A 23,793-nucleotide genomic window follows, 5' to 3' on the forward strand; every position below is an offset into this window, starting at 1 on the left:
GTTAGCTAGCTAAATATTTAGCTCGCTAAATATTTTCCAGAGCTACGATGGAATGGTTTAGAGTTTAGACCAATGTTTCCTGTATTCTTCTAGTTTCTAACCCACAAATTAAGAAATTTGACGCTTGTGACCCTGACTCACAACTGAATATTTAATTTGGAGTTTACAAAGAGATAACTGAACACCAAACCAAATATCAAAATATACAACATGGTGCTTTAATTTACTTCAAAGTCCTGTTTTGAATTCTTTTCAACATTTCTGAAATGCACACGTTTTCTCGTTGTCCTTTATGCTATTTAGGTTCATTTCTGACCCCAGTTCTACACATTTCGGGTCCGGACCTAAACATTTTGAACTGGTTTAGACCACAAGTGACAAGCTAATTCCCAAGAGTCGATGACCACAACTTTTAAGATGTGGCTCTGCTTCAACACACCTGAGTCAAATATTTATGTCATTAGCAGGACTCTGTGGTACTGGACCACGGACACATGTAAAAGTTACAGAATGCTGGCCCAGGAGGACAGGAGTTCGACAATTCTGGTTCAAAATAAAAATGCTCTAGTTATAGTTTAGACCTAAACCAGTTCAGAATCTGCAAGGCTTATTGAACTATTATTTTTGCAAAGAAGAATGTGCTTAAATTTCCTTCTAGAAATGCAAAGTGGTAGAGATCTAATCCAAATGATTTACGTCTGCATCTTCTGTGAATGGTGGTTCTAAAACCCTCCATATTGAAGACAAGTTGAATATCAACACATGGCACAGTTTTTTTATATTTTTATCGTCACTGAAAATCCCAGTAAAGTACATGGAAGCTTGTGAATCTAGTATGACTAAATGTGAACACTTTTAAAGCGCTGCAAAGAGCCAATATAGATGAAAGCTGTATGAAACAGGTTAATTCTTCTTCCATAAATGAAGTTGAGTCATGGTTCTGCTTTATGTTGGAAGACTCTGCTCTCTCATGTCGCTCTGTCCTTGAGAAATTTCTCTGTCACGGAACATTACAGAGCTTTTTGGGCCAAGTCCCTGCAGAAAACATTCATTTCTTTCCTTTCTCATAAAGGTGCTGCTGGTTTAACAGTTCAGTCGCCACAAACAGAAATACTGTCACTTCTAGGGCAAAAAGGACTGGCAGTCCTCCTCTTCTTAGTGCTGCAAAGTGTTAACGATGAAGCGGAGGCAGGACCCATCTGTTCTTCTCTCTGACACTATAAATCAGCTCCAGATAATGTTGCTGCGCTTCGTCACTGACCTAGAAAGTGATCTTAGGGCTGAGGAGGATTGCAGCGACTTCCTTTTCATTTGTTATCCAAAAAAGGATTTGCATTGCAGACAAAAAGTAGCAATAAAAGCACAAGAAAACAATGAAAGCAACTGCAGAAGTAAGAAAATGAACAGATTGAAACGCTGTTGCTTGCTCCTTGCTGCTGAGAAAATAAAGCCGTCCATAGAGAAACAGAGTCATGAATAGCTTGGCTTCAGGCTTAAATCAGTCAGACAGACAAGGCCGCAATTGAAAAGACACAATGGACGAGGAGATTACATAACGTTTGGTCAACAAGCCAGATGATGATATCTGTACAGGAGCCACCGAGGTCCAAACAGGCCCTCGTACAGACTGGTACGACCCTGATATGATCCGAGTCTGAACCCATGTGGAGCATCTGTCCTGCAAGTTGCTTTGATTGTAGCAAGGTGTTTACTCTGTTGACATGCATGAGACAGAAAGTGAAGTATTACACTGGACCACATTGTTGCAAAGTTCGTGTCAATGTCTGAATATTTACAGTGCTGCTTTCTAAGACTGTTAGACTGTTGGTGAAAAATGGCAAATTCCAGGTGCCAATAAGCAGAGTTTGTTTCCAAAACCAGCAGGTCGTTTCTATGCATCTAAAACACAGGGAATCGACTGGAATCTCATGGAAAAATGCAATTAGATTTCCTCCTTGAGAAAAAAACATTTTGATACTACTTCCATTTTTTTCAGATTCAAAGAAATCAACAAGGCAAATGTTACCTAAGGATTAATGTGAATGTTTTTCATACAGCTTTGGTAATTAACAATCACAAAATCCTGGGTGGACTGACCAGTGTAAAAAGATGATCAATATTATTTAATTTTAAGAAATGTTTAATGAATACTGAAATAAACAGCTATTTCTTGTTATTTCAACAGTTTAGTGAGTTTTATTAATACATTCGGGCCCTTTAAGAACATTCAGATTTTGGATATGGTCCAAAATGACAGAGTTTGAAACCCCTAGTATAGAGTGACCATTCTAGTCATGATGTTTTTTTTTTTTTTTGCAATCCAAGTTTCAACCAGCTGACCCAAACTGTACAGATCAGATGAAATTAAACTAGTAAGGATGTTCAAGAACAACCCAGGAGCCACTGAGGCGTTGGTCGATGTTGAAAACACTGAGAGTGTGAAGACTGAGAAAGGAGACTAAAACAATCACCTTCAAGCATCTGTAGCTGGATAATTGGACAAATTCACTGCACTTCAACAGAAAATGTTTTATAACCAGAAGAGATAAAGATTCATCTTTTTGAGAACATTGACAAGACAACTTTCTGAAGGAGCCAAGGTGAGACTTTACCAACTAGCAAGCATGATGGGGGAAGCATTATGATATCAGTCGATTAGCTTCTTGTACTGTTGGTGCGTTGCACAAAGTAGGTGGAATAAGAAAGAACCATTATTTCTAAATTATTCAACTTTACATCATATAAACAACTAGTCAGTTCAAAAGATTTATGCCAGAAGCTTATTAGTGGTTACCAAATTTTTCCTACAAATTTCCTACAGATATTTGGTCAAATATTAGCCGGTGTGTGCTTATAATTGAACACATTTTTTGCTCCCGTGGAAACACTTGATCAAGCTGCAGACTGTCATTTGTTTTCTGTCCTTCTCCCAGTCAAGAAAAGGCCAAATTAATCAATAAAATCTCAAGATTCCAAATAAAAATACAGATTTTATGAAAGCATTTACAACACAACAATGTAACTCATTCGTTCTGATAGTTTCAAACAAACCACAGATGACAGAAACACCTTGTTACACAGTTACAGAAAGTACCTGAATGAACTTCCACCTGAATGTAATTTTTGTTTGGTGATCTAATGTGCACAAACACACAGGATAAGGCGAAATGAATCAACGCAGAAGCACAAAGGTCCTTCTATAACTTTATTTCTCTTCCACTGTGACATTGACTGTATTTTGTTTCCCGATCAGCTGTTTTTCCCTGAGCAACACATTTCCAGGGTAAAAACATAGTTATTGCAGAAAACAATAGAGAACATCAAACGTTATTTATGCAACATACCTAACTCTAAAAAAGAGATACGGGAAATAAAGTGTCATTCTTGTACAAACATTAGTGGCATATTTAGTTTGATGTATCAACATATTTTGGAGGTAATTTCCTGCAGGAATGATGTACCTGGGCACGCATGCAGCACTCATTGGTCAACCCTGCTTAACAGGAAATCTAAGAAGCTTAAAACGCTAATGCCCAAATGGCCCCAGGTAGCTGCGCAGCAGAAACAAAGAGCCTTTATGAAAATGCTGTCTGGGAAGCAGCAACAAGAAGAGACCTAAAGACCACAAATCAGCAGGAGTACAATACACAAGAAGAAACTAATAAATCTAAGCAATTTAATATGGCCAGTTCATATAAGAACTTTTTTTTACTTCAAAATGAATAAGAAATTTCAGCTGATAAAATATTTGATCGTATCAACATTTTGTGATAAGGGTGAATTCAGGTAAATCGGGGCGTTTCTTTTTGTAATCAAATGTAACAATTAACCTAATGTGTTTCATAGCTTTGGGTTCTTCAGTTTAGGTGAGAAAAGTTAAGTTTGTTATTTTATGAAAGCGTTGGCTCTCTGCTTTATCATAACTGAGACAAAACTATGTTTGACACGTTTAGCAAATCGGCACAATTTAGCTGTAATTGTGGTACTTATTATGGATGCTCATCGGTTTGATAAAGAAAAATAGTAAACCATGTATATTTGCGTTGGTCTGTCACTAAAATGGTCAAAGTTTTACAAGCTCTGTAAAAAGCTGACATAATTACCAACAGCTTGATTCTTTTTTCATAACTTTAGATGAATGTACATTTTGTTAAAATAAATAAATTCATCTGAAAATATGATCCATTCTTGTGAGGAATAAATTAGTTCTTCACAATTTTCTAGTTATTGTTGCTCTCCTTGCACTTTCTTTTCTCTACCTACCACAACAACTCACATAATAAACTTTTACTGCGTTCAAAAACATGTTAATTAAAATCTTTATATCAGATCTTATGTGTTGACAACAGTGATATATTTCATTAAGAATGTCTCAATTTACCATGTCATTTGGCAAAATGGGACAAAAAAGGTACTAATTTAGAAAATAGATTTTATCGACAAAAGGGTTTTGTTTTGATGCTCAGATTATACATTTTGTCCTGAATTCACCACATCACTGATTGATCAATTCAACCCAATTAGCAGAAGATAAAAACCAAAGAATCCGTGCTGGGTTTCAGTCAGTCTGTGCATGAGTCGCTGATGTTCTCCAGCAGTTTATTGTTCTCTAACAAAAGGAGAAGAGAGCTTTGGCTGCCTCCACTGACCTCAGCCAATCCACAGACGCCCACTGGAAAAAAATAAATAAATCCGTGTGCAAAGAGAAACTGAGAAGAAAGTGAGAGCAAAATGGCATCTGAATTTGAACAAAGATGATTAAAAAAAAAGAAAGAAAAAAGAACATGACTCTTATAAACCTGAACTGTATTATTGAATGTTTCTTATCTAAAAGTAGTCTTTTAGCCTGCATTTGGCATTTTAGACTTAGTGACATCTTTTTAAATCTTGACATTCTCTTAGAGTAGATCTCCTTCACTTGTCTGAAGTCTTGCAAATAAAACGAATTAGTCCGTCATGTCTTTCTTCCAACTTAATAATAATAATAAAGATTTGAAGTCAGGTGTCAGCAGCCTTTGAGGTGCGGAAGTGCTGAAAGTTTGTCTGCTTTCACCAAAGCAGCTGCGTTTTCCACTCCTTTCAGCCACTCTTTGCATTTCCTCACAACGGTCTCATCCACATCCCCGTCCTCATCCTCGTACTCCACATCATCGTACTTGTATTGATCGTTCAGCAGAGATATTTTAACAATGGCGGTAATGTCCTGCTGTTCGGCGCTGTCCGTCTTGCCGCCCGGAGCGCAGCACTTGGACGCTCCGTGCGCCTTTTTGGACGGAAAAACTCGCCGGTGCCGAAAGTCCGCGGAGGCGCAGCACTTCTGCTGCTTGGCCATCATCTGCTTCTCCAGGTTCCGCTTTTTAATAACTAGAATGGCTTCAGGAGTGAGGCTGAGCGAGAACTGGATCTCCTTCTTTGTTTCCTCTTTCCCACTGAGATGTCTGGCGGAGTCCATTGAGCTGGAGCGCCTTATTCCCAAGGATGGATCCTGCGGTTTGGGCACCGACAGCCAGGAGGACTTTCCCTGAGTCTCTTGCCCCGAACTGGGCTTCTGAGCTTGGCTTTTATTCTTCTCCGGCTGCGATCTTCGCCCCAGATTCCGCAGGTTTGCCGATGCCCAGGAACTGGGCTGTTTTCCCTTTTCGGATCCAGATTTGCCGGTTTGTACAGCCTGAGAGTGGTCTGCGTTGGCCTTCTTTTTCCCAAATAGTTCCCTGCCAGGAGAGGAGATCCGCTGTTGGAGGCTGATTGGCGGAAAAGGCATCTTTGCGGTCAGAAATAATGAAGGAAATCAAGACATAAAAAGCAGCGAGTGTAAATTGAAAAGCCCTGCGCAGAGCGAATACATGCGCTCTGTAGGCATTATCACCGGAGCGGTGGTGCACCTGTTGTCCACACAGACTGGAGTAACACACACACAAATACACACACATCCTGGCTCTTTTATTGTGGATCTGGTGGAGGAGGGCGTGGCCAAGAGGCGATCCAAACAAAGAAACGGAAAACCTAGTTACGTCATTTAATAGTTTTTTCAGGGCCTTCCCTAAAACAATGAGTCACATCGACCTCCTGATGGTCACAATCCACAGTTTCCTACTTATTCTCCTTTTTTGGGATTACGCAAAGTTGTGTTTGAAACAATCTCATGTAGAATAATTCATTCTATGTCTGTATTTGTAATTTTAATTCTTATCTCAATCTTAAATTTCTCAGATTGCAAAATGGCATAAAATACTATAAGAAGAATCTAATTTTAATGTAAAATAATCAAGTTAATCTAGACCAGAGATAAAATTCAAGCTACCTAAAAAAAAAAAAAGAAACCTTTTGTTCTGTTTTAGGTAACTCAACTCTAACACCTGCATTGACAAGGTTTTTTTTTTTTTTTTACAATGCTTTCATCTTGCAGTCCCCATTGACTGGACATGCAAATAAATAGTAATTGCTACCCAAGTTATTGAATTGGATGGCAGCACCATTTCTGGAGCAATGGTGTTGCCCCATGACAGGAGGGCACCCAAGGCAGAGAACCATGTCACCCTTATCAAAAACCACGGTTACCAATTCGACAGACCATGATTGGTTTAGACTTAATGGACAATTTTGACAAAATGAGTCATTTTTCCAACAGTTGTGGTTTGAATTTACAAAGAACTTTTTAATGATTTCAGAAGCGTTTTTTTTTTTATAATTTTCCACATTTAAAGCAACATAAAATGTCTGATTAGAAACTTCAACAGGAGTTAATATGGAAAGTTATGAATCATTCTTTCAAAATTTAATATGTAAAGTTGAGTGGAAGAAAACGGACTGGACTTTATCTTTAAGACATACTCCAGTTGAGTCTAATCTACATCAGTAAAGTACATCAGACTCCACTTTATGATTATGTAGAAAGGTAGTTAAGTATAGTGGTGGACAAGTGATGATGTGAACTGGCTTTCTTTTCTCAAAGCTACTGGTGACGTCACAAACTCTTGAAAACCCCACCATTTCTGGAGCATTTTCAATAAAACTAAAAGCAGTTTCAAAAATTTACACAGAAACAAACTCCTTCTACCATGACCAGCAGAGTTCTCAGATAGAAATCCTATGAGATGAAGAGCAGCGAGAACAGGACAGGCAGGATCTAGAGAGGCGGTTTGAAGAGGAATAGTCAAAGATCATTGTGAAAAATAAAGACAGGGCAGTGCTTTCAGGTTGAGATGATGTTACTGAACTCGAAGCTGAACTTCCTACTTGTTACAAATTGGTCTATGCATATACTTGTACTGTATTTGAAGAAATGATTACACTGTTTTAAAGTTAGGTGAGAAAAAACTTTTAAATCGTTAAAATTTGTTTATAAAAGCATGGAAATTGAAAATGAGTGACATTTTCTAATAATAAACTTGCAACTTTGACCTTGTGCGATTGAAAGGATTTAAGGTTCTAACACAATGTCATGAAGACTTTTCCAGGTTCAACTTTCAAGACTTATTTTTTTAAATAGTGATCAGGTTTTAAACATGCAACCTGAAAGGAAGGAAGGATAAGGAAAGAGGAAGGACACAATGAAGGAAATATGAAGGGAAGCAAACAAAAAGGAGGGATACAGGGTACAAGTTAAAAAGATGAGAGGAAAGAAGGAGGTAAGCACAAGATTAAGAAAGGACAGAGGGAAAAAGGGAAGGACAATGACAAGTATTTTCCAGAATGTGTGACTCTGGTTCACTACTTTAGAGGAGATTTAAATTTTGTTGGAAAAGTGTAACTGTTGCTCTGAGGTCTCCATTGATGCTACAATGTCACTACTGAGATCGACATAAGGGGAAAACCAACAAAACAAAACAAAAAAAAAACACACACAACACTGGCCAAGTTATTTATTAATCTTTGCAAGAAGATTTGGAGCACTAATCTAAAGAGGAAGCACAGGCGTGTGGGCTCCCTCATCTCCGACATAACCGCAGATTAAAAACTGGAGGAAGCAGCTGGGCCTGGAGCAGATTGTGGAGGTCAGAATGTTTCCCCCCCTTCAACCTCAAACTTTACAACAATCCAAAAATTGCAGGCAGATGAAAACAATCGCAAAGACACCCTGCGTAGAATAATTATTTCATCCCTGAGATCACAATGACGGATTTTGGTGGATCCCTGCCAAATTAGTTGCTCAAATGAGAGGAGATTGCCTGAATGCAAACCACCAGCGGCCGTGTGGGGATTGCAGAACAAGAAAAAGTAAAGAAATGAAGAATCGGATAAATCTGGAGAAGGCGGCATCTTCGTCACGTTAAGCTGCAGAAACTGTTGGTCCAAAGGATTCCCATTTAACAAAAACCCACATCGGCATAATGTGAACATCTGCTCTAAAAAAAAAAAAGAAGAAAAAAAAGAAATGGGGGTAGGCAGAGGCACTGCATCCTCCAGAGGAGGTTGTCATGGCAACCACATCCTCAAAGGCTACATGCCAACGCAACAGAGGGAGTCGGGTTATTAGGTCATGTCAAAATCACAATGCTCAGGGAAGCGTAATTAACTGGGTCATCGCTGCATATGGCAGGAAATCACGTCTGAAAGAGGAGAAGAAGTGTTTCTTTAACGATATTTATTGGTTGGGGGCGCAGCGTGTTAGAATGCACACACTTAAGACCAGTAGACAAGACACAAAGGCAGCATTTACAAATCTCATTAGCAGAAGAGAAAAAAATGATATCTTTTATAGAGATGTAGGAACTATACATCCCAGTGCATAATCAGTAAAGCATTGAATCAAAAAAAACCGTCAGCACCAAACATCCAAGAAAATACTTCCAACTTCTTGTAAGAGGCCTTAACACCACTTTAAAAATCCAGAAAAACAAAGAATCGTTACAAAAAATAATAATCAAAAATGTGTGTTTGGTATAAATACAGATATAATTTCATCAAGGTGTCGTTGTTACAGTTTGTTGTGCATAATAAGAATAATTTTCCTGCACATGACTTGCATAAAATCTTTAGAAAGCATAAGAATCTCATAGAATCCGCTTTTCTTAAATATATTAGGCATTAGGCATGCTTGGAGAAAAAAGATGATTTACAGTTACATTATGGCTAAATTGCAACTCTTCTAGCTAAATGTGAAAGGCAAGAATTCACAGTATGAGGCAGAAAGAGGTGAAAAGTGAAAACGAATAGTGTATAAACATATTTAACAACTGCTTTGCGTGTTGGGACCAGTTTTCATGGAAACTGCAGCATCCAGAGCTTTAATTCAGGCAGGTAGTGAAGCACTTGATCACTGCATCTCTGCAAAACAAATTCACACAAAAACAGCAGGGATACATGTTTAAAACATCATTATTTCTGAAATAATAACCTGAATAAACAAATCAACTGAGTTCATCTCCATGAGACTAACATCCTTTTCCACCAGCATTTGAGGTGCGGCTCGTCATGAATAAGTTAGCATGTTTTGACGGGGAGGAACTCCACGCTCTCAGTCGTGGGGTTCTCCCCAGCCCCAGGTGGGCCATGCTGAATGGTGATGCAACGTGGGAGCCTCACCATGGCAACCACGCATTGTTGCCAAATCCATCTCCTGCCTCTTTGCTTTTGCCATCAGTGTGTTGCTATGCAGACTTCACCTGACCAAACTGTAAAACGCCGTCAAGGTGAAAAGGAGGCGCCGCCTGGAGGGTTCAGGGGCCGACAGGAAGCCAGTGGACTGTTTCAACATGGAGCCGTTCTTAATCCACGGCTCCTTACAGCAACGCTCGGCCATCATGGTTTCACTATTTTTAAGCAACTGAAGCTAATTTTAGATCTCTATAAATAGATCTCAGCTTCACAGATTGTCAATTTCAACGACTTAAACGTTGAGATGCTCAGTAACTTTTGAAATCACATTTGAAGCCACAAATTGCAATAAAATGAGTCTGATATGTCAATATTGTTTTGGCATTTAACTTAGCTCCATTAAAAAAAAACAAAAAACATATATACTAAACATACTGTAGGCCTGTCACTATATCAAATTTTGCTGGACAATAAACTGTCCCAGTGATTACTGCTATCAACAATAATGTTGTTTTGAGACCATTTTCCATTTTCAAATAATGTTGAAAATAATAATGCAGATTGGTAAACTCTAATTTTGTAAAGAACACTTTCAACTGGAAATTTTAAATATTTATGAAAATCCATATTAAATATCTAAAACAAGCTTTTAAAAGCAACTAGCTTCAAACTATGCAACCTATCTTTCTTTATTTTCCATATTTATACAAAACCCTCGCCTCATCCTCCATGTTTCTTTTGCAATAGAGGGATTATTTTATTCTAAAATCTGAAAATAGAAATAAATTTTAGTTTACTTTTGTTGACTTTCGTGATTTAATAGTGAAGTGTTAAATACATTGAAATACATTTTCTAAAATTTATTTAGAAAACATTTTTTTGCGACTCCAGTTTTGCTTTGATTTAGATGATTTAAACCTCAGTTTGTGATCTTTGACACGTTTACTTTGTGAACTCTAAAGTTTACTTATTTACTTTTCATTGAGATCAAGCATTTTCATAAGTTCTGGGGATAAAATTACTTAAATCATTACATTAGCTTTTCATTTAGATTCTGCTCCCTGGGTGAACCAGGTGTGTCTAGTAATATTGAACAGACTATAATCCCTGATGAAACTAAAATAACTAAATACCTCACAGAAAACAGGTTTTAGTTCCTAAGTTGTCAGTTTGTCACATTTACAAAATCAAATTTTAAAGTTTGGTTTTAGAGTTTGCTATCTAAACCAGACCTAAACAAACAGAGTCTGAGTCCAACATTTACATTATAAAACTATTTTTCCATTATGTTTGCTATTTAATTTGATTGCTTTGGAGCATTTTGCAACTCCAGTTTTTGAATGCCACTGTCCTGAAACATTTAGATGCTTCCCTGCTCTGACACACCTTAATCAAATGAATGGTTAACGACCAGGCCTTTGGAAAACTTCCTAACATGTCAAGGAGGTAATTCAGCCTTTAGATTCAGGTTTGTTGGATCAGAGGAGGACTGAAGTTGAGGACTTTAGCTTTCATGACCCTCAGAAATTCAGATTTTCTGTTTTTTACACACTAGAATAATGAATAAAATCTGAAAATTCATTTCAATTTGCTCAGTTTTTTGCTTTCCACTCTTGAAAAATGATCAAATCTAAATCCGTCCTCTACAAGTTGCGTCGGAGCAACAGCAGCCTAACAGGACTATAGGAAGTGTACATGCAGCAGGTTTTAGTGCCTCCTTCTATAAACCTTAGAGGTTATTCAAGGTAACAAGGTAAAACACATTAAGGGATCAAGCCTATTGACCATGTGGTGCAGAGTCTCGACAGGTATGGGTTAGCAGGACCAGAGACGGGGATGTAAAGGTTTAACAGGCAATCAAAGGAGATCAGTGCACTCTGCTGCTCTACAACAACAGTGAGGATGACAGAAAGCCAAGTGATCAAATCAAAATTAAATGAAAAATGGATTACCGTAAGCAGCTTAGGGAGGGGAAAAAAGGGTTGACAAATAAAAACTGATCACAAGGATTTAAACAACTAACAAATAAATGTGCATTTCTTCGAATGAATCTGCTTTTCAGGAGGCTGCTGCTGCAGCTCCTTTGTCTTGGTTTTGTTTTGTTGAGTTTGTGTTGGGGGAGGGGGATCTCAGGGTGGTTACATGATGTCTCTCAGCTGTCAGGAGAGATTATAGGGGTCACCCAAACACACAAGGCACCTAATGGGGATGGGGGAACCAGACTGCTCACCAAATGAGACGTAACCCCACTTACAGCTGGACTGACAAAACGACATCACACCTTCTGCTCGGCTCAACCAGCGTACTCAGAGGGAACAACGTATGATCAGTTTTAAACAGGAAGAATAAAACGCATCTTTACACTGTGAATCATTTAAGTTTTGCAAAAGAAAAACAAAAACAAGGACTTAAATCCAGACTATGTCTAATCAAAAATTTGCATCGAGCGTTAACCCTTGAGAGCTTACCATAAGCTCATTAAACGCATAAAAGCTGAACTGAAGAAAAATATTTGTCAAATCTGTCTGAAAGAGCTTTACGGCACTAAAAATCTATTTATTTTGATATTAGGAACATATTAACATTGCAGTGCTAATGCCTAGAAAGACAAAGAAACAAACAGCTGCCATTTGCTTGACAGACTGGTCACACTGGTTATAGTGGGCTGGATTAGAGCCATATGGTAGAAGCAAACAGTGGTAAATAAAAACATGTTTTCAAAGACGACTCTAAGCAAATTCCTCCCGTTTGTTGTGTGCGCAATCATTAGAGAACACCCATGTTGTTTCTGACAAGATTTCAATCAAATGACGCGAGTTTGATTGACGCGTGTTTTTAACATTTGAACAGCGAAGGAAAACATTAATATGGACATTATGAAAGGTCACATGCAGACGTAGCACTGGTCTTACCTGGCGAAAGGAATGTAAGAGATGCTATACCTGAAAACACAAAAACAGGACATAATTACTGATTATAGCTAATGAACCACTTTATACAACTTTATATTGAAAATTTATTTTTGATTATACAGTATTAAGTAGCAAATCCATTTTTACAGAATGTATCTAATAAACTAGCATTAGTTTTATTTTCCTGACATTCTGGAGTCGGCTTAGGATTTTTAAAACACGGATTTAAATCTAAAATGCAACTTTTACAAATTGTTTAGCCTCAATAAAAAAGGTCCTTGAAATGTAGCTTGTAGAAAACTATTAATAAAAGAAATCTTTATTTAATCATAAAGCATCGCAAAAGTATTCAAATCCTGTTAATTTTGTCACATTGTGACACTTTACAGCCATAAACTTCAATGCAATTGGTTTGGATTTTAAGTAACACCAATACAAAGTAAAGCAAGATTGTAAATGGGAGGGAAAATAATACATTTCTTCAGTCTTTTATTAAAAGAAGTCTGAATAAAAAAAGGTTTGCATATAGATTCAGTCCTTGTTAAACTTCAAGGATTAATTTAAAAGGTAGACAAGCGAACAATGACCACTTTGCTGGTCATACAATCCACAAATCTGGGCTTTGTAGAAGAATGGCAAGAGGACTGAAATTGCTTAAACGCTATGAAGTTCATTACAAACCATGTAGGATATGCAGCAAACTGGCCAGATGACAAAAATGCTCAATAACTTCACAATTATTCACCATTTTGTAGCACAAAAAAGTCCAACCAAATAAATATACCTGCAGTTCAATCAAAGAAATCATGAAAAAATTTAAGGGTTAAAAAGTAGTGAGTTGCATACCCAAATGTTTAAAGATTTAGCAGTTAGTTAACTTTTTTCAGTGAACAATGATCAATAAAATGTGTTGTCATATGATTTACTGTAATCACTACATTAAGTGTTTGACAGACTGCCACTGCAAACATCATTTGAGCTCTTATTTTAATCTTAAGCTTTTTTATTAAACCTCTAAATATGTGAGCAAATGATACAATAATCAACCAAAGACTAGACGACTTCTTAAACCGTCTTGTTTACCAAATATTTAACCTGTCACGAAAGAAAAACAAAGCAAGATTTTTTCTTTAGCAGCTCCTTTTGCTGAATTGCTGTCAAGCTTCTGACTCAGTCATGAATTAAGTTCAGTTCCCAGCTTGACAAATGGACTTTACCCACTTTTCTGAGGGTCAGTGGTGACTTCTTACAAAACAACGGGTCACACAAACGTCTGAGTGTCTGTGTGGGAGTGCACCAAGCGCGATATGTGTGACTTGTGGGTGCCATGGCAACAAATCTGAGGACATAGGCTGAGAGGAGATGAAGGTAGGAAATGCAGGTGGGGCTGAAGCATTTGCAGCTGTGAGCTACTGGAGTCACACTGATTGTTAAAACTATTGGTGGAAATTTTTCTTAATTCCAACATTTTACATGCTTAATGTTCCTAAATAAAATATAAATCTGCATTGTTGTAGGAAGGTATTGCTTTTGTTTTTGCATCTTTTCATAATTTCTGATCAACTTCTGTTGATGTGTGGTTTGGACATCACACTATCCAAACCAGCCAGGATTTATGTGAAAAAGTAATCAGATTACTTGTTTAGAACCAATTTGACAAAATGAAGTAGGCTCCAATATCATCATAAGCTGTGAAATATCCTGTCTCAATGTTACAGCTTACATCTGAATCCTTGAAAAGAAATTAATAAATAGCTTTAAAGACTCTGATGAACTTTTATTGATTAGGATGATGTGTCATGACCTTAAACAGGATGTTCATATTCAAAACCCCTCCAATGTGGCTAAATTAAAACAACTCTGTAAAGAGGAGCATGCATTTTGTACTCATTCTATTATCATATTTCTCTAAAATTAAAACTTCAGTTTGTCAAAAATAAAAAATATGTACAAGGAAATCACTTTTTTTGTCCTTCTGGCAAAGATCTTACATATTTTAAAGCATCCATACTTTCCCAGAATCAAGTTTCTAGAGCGCATTTTGCTTATTTATTTTAAGACAAACAGATTAATACTGACCCTAAAGCTCACAAATTAATTTCTATACTGTCTTTAGAGACAGAAGTGGCAGAAATGATAAACTATATGGATGGATGGAAAATTGCATGGTTTAAACAAAGGTGTTGGACATTTAGTTCAAGTAAATTCAGACAGAGCAAAGTTTGTTATGATAAGAAACAGCTGAGACCAAACTGAAGGTCAGTCTTACCAGGTCATTGCCAAAAACTGCAGAATACAGAAGAGGATTGCCAGTACATTTTTATGCCACTGTAAAACATAAATATGTAAAAACAACAGTTTCAGTGAGAGAAATAAAGAGATCTGTGCGTTTTCTTTGGCTCTGAATTTGCTGAACTCTCACCCAAAACGCTGCACAAAGTGTTAAGACAAGGCAGAGCTGGTGGGAGGAGAATACAAACAATCATCACTTTGTTGTCACAATTACAGGACAAGTAAACTTCAATACACAAAATTTACTAAGAGAAATAGATGTTATTTGCTACAGCAAATTTTTAACTGTTTCAAAAAGATCACAAGATAATAACCACAAAACCATTAATAAACTTTGACCTACTAAACACAAAATGGATATTATTGTAAGATAGTGTCAATATACTGAAACATATTCATTTTATTTTATTTTATTTCATTGGATAAAACCGAGGAGCAAAAGTGGATATTTACCAGCATAACAATGGTTGCTATGAGTCTTGTTGGTTCAAACATCTTCTTCAGTTGTTTTAATGGTCCCATCAAGAAACAGGTGCTTTAAAAATAAAAAGACATGTCTGCTGTTAATAGGAAGGACAATAATTTAAAGGTACATTGTGTATAGTTTACTTTTTAATTTGCCAAAATAAGGCAGTACACATTTTCTCCCTCCAGCCATGTGTTGATAATACATGGTAACTTTCATATCCAGAAAATAAAACATCAACACTAAACTGTGAGCAAAATGTTGCCCTCTATATGACTGTAATTGCAAACACTGGTAATATAATCATATTACATCATGAAGGATTAGAAAATGTTGACGATCTGCCAAAAGTGACAGATTGTTGGATCTCTAAGTGAGGTGTTGTGATTTATGGCCAGTTTCAGCATAGCTAGAAAACCAATGGAAAACTCAGATTGTTACAGAAGTTTTAAGATTATTTTCTATCTTTTCTTCAACTTAAACATTGATGCCCGCTGTAAAAAGGCAGTATAAAGATTGTATTGGTCACTGCAGTTTTTTGACTGTGTGAAGCAGAGGATACTTCCCTCATACCGACACCAATGTAGAGAACAGCAGAGCATAGAGCAGGAAGATCATATAATGCTAGCATAAGGTGATACCAATTTAAACTTTTATCATCTTTTGTTGTATTTATTGCAATAATGATAAAAGTGACAAAAAGTATTTACAACTTCTTTACAGTGTCTTTTAGACAAAGTATTTGTCTGTGACTACATGTGTCTTAGGGCTGCACAATGTACTGTATTTTACAAATAAATCATTATCACAATATTCTTCAAGACCCCAGTCTTAAATTTGAAAAAATCATAAAAAAGCACTTGGCAACTAAATTTTATTACATATTACAAATATTTATTGGCACCCTCATGGAACCAACGAGATCAAAATGAGCAATCCTGAAAATACTGTCAGTTTTGGGATTTTTGAAACCTCATAAATTGGAATATACCGTTTGTTACAATAAATTGTAATTGCTATCACAACACAAAAAAAACTTTGCAAAAGACTGTGAATCATACTAAAAATGGCTGGCCCTAAGTTTGTCTTAATTATTAGTCCACGCAAGATTTACTGGAGCCTCAAGCAAAGAAGTTATTATCGAATGACCAACAAGGCATATGAAAACAGAGAAAGCAATCCAAACTCAACGCAAGTGAGATGCTTGCTGAAGACTTTATAAACCATGTAATCTTTTATGGAGACTTTCATAAACATATTAAAATTTGTAGCTGAAGGTGAATTCCTGTCTAGACATTGCATAATTTTAAATTTATATTTGAAGTTTTTGTTTTGTATTTTAAAAAGGACCCATAATTATATATATAAAAAAATAAAAACCACCTATTTCCTAGTTCAGCATCAATGAGCATTATCCAGAACACTCTTATTGTTTAGTGTAGCTCTTAAGCCAAGTTTCCAAAAAGTTAACTGGGTTACAAAAATCCATTAAATGGTTGAAAAAGTTTTTTTTTTTTTAAAGGTGATATCCAAAAGAATGATTAACTTTAAGTCCATGCCAGCAGGAGCTTGTTGTTGGAAAAAAGCATTTTCTCAATTGGACTCAATTCTTGACTGAAAGAATATAAAAGTAGTTCACGTGTAAAAATGTCTCTTACTAATTAAGCACAGAGATAACTCAAATTTCTCTTTCCAAGAGCTGAGAAATTTCCCCCATACTCCACAACATAAGAACTACTCTAAAATAAACACACACACACACACACTATCAGTATGACTAACATTAAATGGTTTGTCCAAAGGGTTCAATTTAACTCAACATGCTGCAGTAATTATGGGTTCGGCGCTTCCTGTCCATCAGCACAATGACGCAGTTAGAGCCGCCTTGCACATGATGGATGTTTTACGTCAGTGTAGTTAAAGAGACGAAGGCTTTCCCAACTGGTGAGGCACAGCTGAGTGGGTAGCAGGAATCACTTAGGTGTCACATCTGTTAGATGAGACATTAAGAGCATGTTGACGTAGATTGTGTAGACTGATCAGAAGAGAAGGTCTGCTGCCGTCTTTCCCTCGTTACTCCAACTGTTCAGTGTGACAGAGACACGATGTCCACGCACATGCTGCTCCTGCTTACTGACAGAAAGGAAATCTGTCGTCTCCGAAATCTACGACTGTCTGTAAAAAGGACTCAGACATTCACCCATAAATGGGGTTTGCTCAGATGAGAGGAAATGTTCTTATTGATCTGTTTTCTAGACACAAAAGAGGTCTTTTATAAACATATTTTATTAAAAAAGAAAGAATTTAAAGTTGTAATTTCACTGTAAATCTCACCATACGTGCGCTTTAAACTCAAAGTTTGATGGGATGAAAAAAAACTTACTTCGAAGTTTTTTTTTTCATCCCTACTATGAATAAAATCTGAGCAAATAAAATGGCTAAACTTGCCATTAAGTTAAACAAGTCATACTTTTAAATTGATATGCTCCATTACCTACAGGGCCTTACCTGGACAAAGCTGCAATATTTCCAAGTGTGTAGAAGACAGCAAAAAGCTTGATGCCGGCACCAGGAAGGAAGAGCAGAGCTGAGCCCTGGGAAAAAAAAAAAAACAGTAGAAAAATATCAGTGAGCTGAAGAGAATAACATCCTCACACATTCATTAGAGGTCAAAGACAAAGAACACAGTCATACTGCTGAATCAACAATTAATTATTAGATTATAACTTTTTGGCAACTTTGTGAGAATGTAACTAAGCTAAGAAATGTTTGGTGTGTTTTATTAATTCATAGTAACATGGCTGGCTCCCTCTAGTGACAGAAAAACAAAAGATTGGTTTGAATGTGTTTATATTTGTTATTATGTACATATCTACATCTAATGGACAACTATCCATAATGAAAACTAGGAAAACAGAGCAACTAAGCACAAACTTAATGTTCAACTTCCTTCAATGTTTGTGCAGTATGCTTAGATTTTTATAAATTAAAAATATACTAAGCTATTATAGTGTCTAGCAAAAGCATTCATGCGTCTTGACTTTTCCCTTACAGTCACATTCTCATGGATTTTACTAAAATTTTAACTTTTTTCTTTAGTGTGTGACAAATATTTGTCAGTTCTTATAAATGAATATTTTATAGAGCCACATTTTATTGCAATTACAGCTGCAAATCTTTTGGGATGTTTCTTGCATTGAGCATGTAGAGACAGACATTTTGGCCCGATCTTCTCGGCATAATCAATAGCCCAGTCAGACCGGATAGACAACCCACATGAATACAAAGTTTCAAGTCAAAATGTCGACTAGATTTGGGTTTGGACTTTGATTGGGCCATTTTAACATAACTCTGGGTGTATGTTTAAGGCTGAAAGATGAGCCACTGTCCGAGTCTCAAAACTTCTGGATCTTCTAGCATTGCCCACTATTAAGCAACATCCATGCTTCCATCAGCTATGAGTAGCCTTTGTTTCTCTGTTGAAGAAAAAGCAGAGAAACGAGGCTAGCATTCAGGGTGAAGTGCAACGTTAGTTTTCTGTCACATACAGCATATAGGTCAAAAAGTAAACATTTGGTCTATCTAACCAGAGCACCTTTGAATTTGCTATGAATATTGCTTGTGGAAAACTGCAAAGATGGTTTTTGGGTTAGCTCTATTTAATAACTATATCACTAAGGTATCTGTTAGTTTAGATTTTTATTTAGTGGTATCAGAGTAAAGAGGATTGCACATAAAACAAAGTGCAAAAGTATGTGAGAAACTATGCACTGACTTGTATTTGTCTGTCATAAAATCCATTGAAGCTTGCAGTTTCAACAACAAACAGCTGCTTTTGGAGTCGGTGTGAATTATCACAATTAAGTGTGTGATACCAGACTTCCTCTATTATGAACCATATGCACCAACTGATTATGTCAATGTATTTTAAGTATTAGTTCATGCTGTGACAATCTCCAATACAATGATTAGTGCCATTTTTGCTGATTTTAGTTTAAAGTGAAAAAAAAAAGAACAGGAACTTGAAGATTGCGTGCATTCTCTCTGTTTCCTCTCAGAGCTGCAGAGACACTCACGAGTATGGAGAACAGGATGCCTCCAGCAAAGCATATGACAAACCATTTCACCCTGGTGCTGAAGCTGAGGGAGCTGGCATCAAGAACCTGGTGAGGACAATGGGAGGATGTCACACGACAAGAGTAATGACCTAAAGTGAGCCCCGCAGGCTTTGAACGGATATTCAGTCATGTTGGCTGGAGCCAAGCATTTTTACAGCTACAGAGCACACAGCGGCGCTGTTTTTCAATAAAAGTCGGAGCAAAAATACATGAGCAAATGTACATGTTTTGAAGTAAAACTTTAGCTGGGATCAAAGTGAAACTAAGCAGCAACTTACCTTGTGTCCTCTTAAATGTGAAAGCATGCAAAGGTGCAAACAAAACAGTTAGCATTTAGAGGTAACAAGAACATGGAAGCTAATTTAAAAGCAACATGACTTACAAATAATGTGGGGAAATACATACAACTAACGACTAAACAGAGAGCATTAGCTGTTAAATTCATAAACCGCAAACGATAAGAAAATTAAATTATAAGAAATGCAGTGTTGATAACGCAAATTTAAATGTGCTGTCTGAGACAGGAAACTATAGTTTCTGAACGGAGTTAGCATTAGCAGCTGACCTGTGCAGTTAGCCCGAGTTCTTCGTTATCCTCCCGGCCGCTCAACACACGTCGAAGCTTATCCATCGCTAAAACTCAAATATGTAAACCTGTTAGGAGAAATATTCACGTCCTAATGTCCAAACTAAACACTGTCCGTCGGTACGTAATGACTACTATCGCTGGCATCAGTATCATTACACACTTCCTGGCTTCCTGTATGTCTCCTCAACTAGCTGACCGGGGATCAGTTTAAAGACAGTCATTATGAGACCTGTTTCCTCAGAGAGGTGTTTTGCTTACAGACCCCGGACCAGACGCTTACAGCAACTAAACTACACTTTCTCAGAGCTGTTTGCTGCTGCTTTTTCATTGTGGCGGGGAGAATAACGGTGTTGAGAAACTTTCTTAAGATGAATTAGCGGGAGGTTTATTCAGTTTCGTCGAAAACTGTTTAGATAATGTAGTGATATTTTGTTGACCCTGCATAACCCACTACTAAAATAAAACATCCTATTGTCACATACTACAAAAAATGCAGAGAAACGTCACACATTTTAACAAGTAAAAGTTTCACTGTTCACTAAATTATATGACAGTTGACAAAACTGTGGTCTCCTTTTCCATTGTCGCCATCTACTGGAGATATTACGAAAATAAAGCACTAATGACGGATATTCTTCTTCTTCTATGGTGCTTACTGACAGTTTACAGATTTAGTGGATTACCGCCATCAACTGGCGGCGTAATCCAGAAATTCAGTTTCCTATATCTCATATCTTTAATACGCTAAAATAACTATATGACCCTAAAATAACTACCTATATGTATACATACATTCACATACATGCTAAATCCTCTCAGCTAATTTTGTGTCTTTAAATATTTAATAAGTGCTTGAATGATATCTTGTTATTTATGTTTCCCTCAACAGATAATCCATTCTTAGAAGTCATGTGTATGGCAAGATGATTGTGTATTTTCTCGACATTACCAGCTGATGATAGCAGTCAAATAGACTTTGCCCCCCTATCTTTGTAATCATGAGTTGCGATTTCATACCTATAAACTAGACAGTTTGTTTTTCTTTTCGATAGAATTTATGGTTCAGTATTCATGGATTTTTCAGTGGAGCATATTATTCACTGATTTTGTTTTTTGTACAGCATATCTAAAATATATTAAAAATGCAGCTTGGGAAGCTGAGATATCTAGGTGCAATCCTATTTCGTACAGTATTGGCTGACGTTTACAAAGCATCCAATCTATTTATTTTTCTTGATACTGATCGGCTATATTCCCAAGAGTGAAAGTAAGACAAGTTACATTCTGCAAAATGTCCCTTTAAATTCTAGGGGGCCACAAAAAATTATGGTGGGGCAGATTTGACCAGCGGGCCTTGAGTTTGGCAGATGCACGCTAGGACTAGGCTTCAACATGCACACTTGTGGTTCATTCAGGGGCGCATGGGAAATCACATACACATCACTGTCTTCTTGTAAACCCACTGAGTACCGTAAATAAAGTGAAAACAAAAATGAACAATTCTTGGTTGGGGAGCAAAATGGAATGTAGAGGAGCTTTAATGGAATGCAAATTTAATATAGAAACTGTCATTCAAAAGAAAAATTAGTCCAGATAGCAGTCGAATGTCCAAACTAATTGAGTAAAATGTTAAGTTACACAGTGAAAACAAGCCTAGAATTTTTTTTTCCCCCATTTTCTCTCTCTCCCTCTCTTTGCCTGTCTCTCTCATTCCCTTTCTCTCTCTCTCTCTCTTTCTCTAATACATTCAGAGTTTTTTTGCCTTTATTTTAGTTTTTTATAAATATATTTTTTGTCAACATAACTCTTCTTAAAATGCACATTGCTTTATTAGTCTAGTGCTTCTAAAATTTCAGGTATTTAAGTAATGGGTGATGAGAACCTAGGGTTAAATTTTGAAAATTGTTCCTGCAGAATGGAAGTTTGTAATGATGATGTTACTGAAGAGATGATGCTCCAGTGATGTCATATGTCATAGTGATGTCACAGTCTTCTTCTGTGACATCTCAGTTCTGAGCCACTTGAATAAACGGAATTCCACTGCACTTCATTCTACTTTGGTGACCTGTACACACTGAACTGGGACCAGTCTGTGAGCTGAATTTCTTGGATTGATTATATTAGACATTTCTGGATTGAACTTAAACCTGCTTTTCGTGTCAAGAACCTTGATATTTAGGTCATTGTGAAATAGTTTCACCCTTACTGAGAAAGAAAATGGAAAGAGCTATTGGAATCCTGCCAACATTTTGTTGGGAAACAGTCCAGAAAATCTCACAAGCACATAACAAGGTAGCAGAAAATACCAGAAAAGGTTTAAGTCGCTTGCGACCAAATCTTGAAGCTTTACAGGAAACACGTGCTGCACAAAGAGAAAAGAAAGAAGCACAGAAACAAGAAAAGGAGCAGAAATTGGAGCAGATTGCTGCTGAAGAAAGGCAGTTAAAAAAACAGGAAAGAAATGCCATACTCGAACAGAGCAGATACCAGATTCTGCTACGAGACAAAAACGTGGATAATTTTAACAGAATACTCAATGATCAAAGGATGAACAAACAAAACAAAGTATTGGCCGCAAATCAGAGAGAGAAGCACATAGCTGCACGAAAAGACAGTGGGGAGATGAACCCTTGGTACAACAATGTTGACGAACGCATGAAGATTGAAGATTGCCGTCGGAAGAAGAACCTACATGCTGATGTCAAATTTTTCAATGAGGTGGTACAGAAAAAGAAACAACTTGCGGCAGAGCGACTGGAACTTGAAAAAGAAGATAAAAGGAGAGTTATGCTCCAAGATGCGTACACAACCCAAAAGGAAAAGGAGGAAATAGAGAAATACAAGGAAGAGGAAAGGAAATTCATCCACCAAAATGTTATAAAGCCCAAACTCTCTAAAACTGAGCAGCTGGCTAGAGCCAGCAAGGAGCAGCATTTCAAAGATGTGGAAACTTTTTTCAGCAAAACAAAAGAGGTAAAGGCTGAGAAATTAAAGAGGTGTCAGATGAAGATACAAACTGCGTACGACCATCTGACGAAAATAGGAAATGAGGAAGCCTCCAGATTAGCTTCAATAGAGAAAGAAATGACCAAAGTCATTGGACTACGGAGGGTCAAAGATAAACAGCAAGCAGAGAAAGAAAATGAGAAACGGGCTGCAATGGAAAAATCTGTTCTGGAAGCAAATGCTGAGAAAGTAAGAGAGAAACTGGAGGCAAAGCGGATAGAGAAGGAGAAAAGCAAAAAGAGGTTGTGTGATTTGATGGAGGCAGACAGGTTGTATGCAGCTGAAATGGAACAAAAGAAGCAACAAAGACGACAAGACATTCTTGAATGTTCCAAATTCAACTCTGAAACGGTGGCAAATAAGCGTGCCTACCAGATAGAGAAGAGAAAAAGAGAGACCGAAGAACAGCAAAGGATTCTTCTGGACATTATACCAGACTCAGTTAAGCAGTATATGACGTCAGAAATGCAGAAGGCTGAAGAGGAGGGGCTGGATATGCCATACATAAAAAAGAAACTGTCAATGACAAAGCCAGCTTGCTCGGGGAATGCCAAAACACATTCTAAGGTTTTCGATCATTGTTCAGATCTGACACATATAAAATTGTCAGAGGCAGAGATGCCTAAAAATAAAACTTATTTCCTGCCACCTATATCTTCTCCCCCAAAAGTGGAGAAAACAACTCCCCTCGATTTACAAAAGCCTAGAAAAATTCCACCAATTGAGCAACTTAAACTGGAGCAAAAAACTGAGACTTAGACGTAGACTTGCTATATTGTCATCACACAAAGACGTTAGCAACAAAATGTCACTGAGTACACCAAAAAAAAAAAAAACATGAGCATAACCATAAATACATAGGCAAATAAGTGC

The 23,793-nt window shown here is 37.1% G+C and overlaps 2 protein-coding genes across 2 annotated transcripts; both read right to left on the minus strand.

Moving 5' to 3' along the window:
* Positions 1 to 3,191: 3,191 nt before the first annotated feature.
* prr18 (proline rich 18) lies at positions 3,192 to 5,926 on the minus strand. Its single transcript, XM_005806831.3, has one exon. It carries the CDS (start codon positions 5,759 to 5,761, stop codon positions 5,006 to 5,008), a length of 756 nt encoding a protein of 251 aa, XP_005806888.1. The 5' UTR covers positions 5,762 to 5,926; the 3' UTR covers positions 3,192 to 5,005.
* A 1,921-nt stretch (positions 5,927 to 7,847) lies between these two features.
* Positions 7,848 to 20,163, minus strand: sft2d1 (SFT2 domain containing 1). The gene is made up of 8 exons (XM_005806820.3): positions 19,891 to 20,163; positions 19,284 to 19,370; positions 17,716 to 17,801; positions 15,195 to 15,276; positions 14,872 to 14,907; positions 14,719 to 14,777; positions 12,450 to 12,479; positions 7,848 to 9,267 (listed from the first exon to the last, which is right to left on the minus strand). The coding sequence occupies exons 1-8, from the start codon at positions 19,954 to 19,956 to the stop codon at positions 9,228 to 9,230; spliced, it is 486 nt and encodes a 161-aa protein (XP_005806877.1). The 5' UTR covers positions 19,957 to 20,163; the 3' UTR covers positions 7,848 to 9,227.
* Positions 20,164 to 23,793: the final 3,630 nt, after the last annotated feature.

The sequence above is a fragment of the Xiphophorus maculatus genome, chromosome 22 (assembly GCF_002775205.1).
Source record: "Xiphophorus maculatus strain JP 163 A chromosome 22, X_maculatus-5.0-male, whole genome shotgun sequence".
In the NCBI taxonomy this organism is placed as follows: Eukaryota; Metazoa; Chordata; class Actinopteri; order Cyprinodontiformes; family Poeciliidae; genus Xiphophorus; species Xiphophorus maculatus.

What these genes read in the sequence shown, in the direction of transcription:
- prr18 (XM_005806831.3), bottom strand. Translation starts at nt 5,761, where the DNA reads ATGCCTTTTCCGCCAATCAGCCTCCAACAGCGGATCTCCTCTCCTGGC.
- sft2d1 (XM_005806820.3), bottom strand. Translation starts at nt 19,956, where the DNA reads ATGGATAAGCTTCGACGTGTGTTGAGCGGCCGGGAGGATAACGAAGAA. An exon ending in GCATCCTGTTCTCCATACTC is followed by an intron (nt 17,802 to 19,283) that starts GTGAGTGTCTCT and finishes TTTTTTTCCCAG; the next exon opens with GGCTCAGCTCTGCTCTTCCT. An exon ending in CAGTTTTTGGCAATGACCTG is followed by an intron (nt 12,480 to 14,718) that starts GTAAGACTGACC and finishes TTGTGTTTTCAG; the next exon opens with GTATAGCATCTCTTACATTC.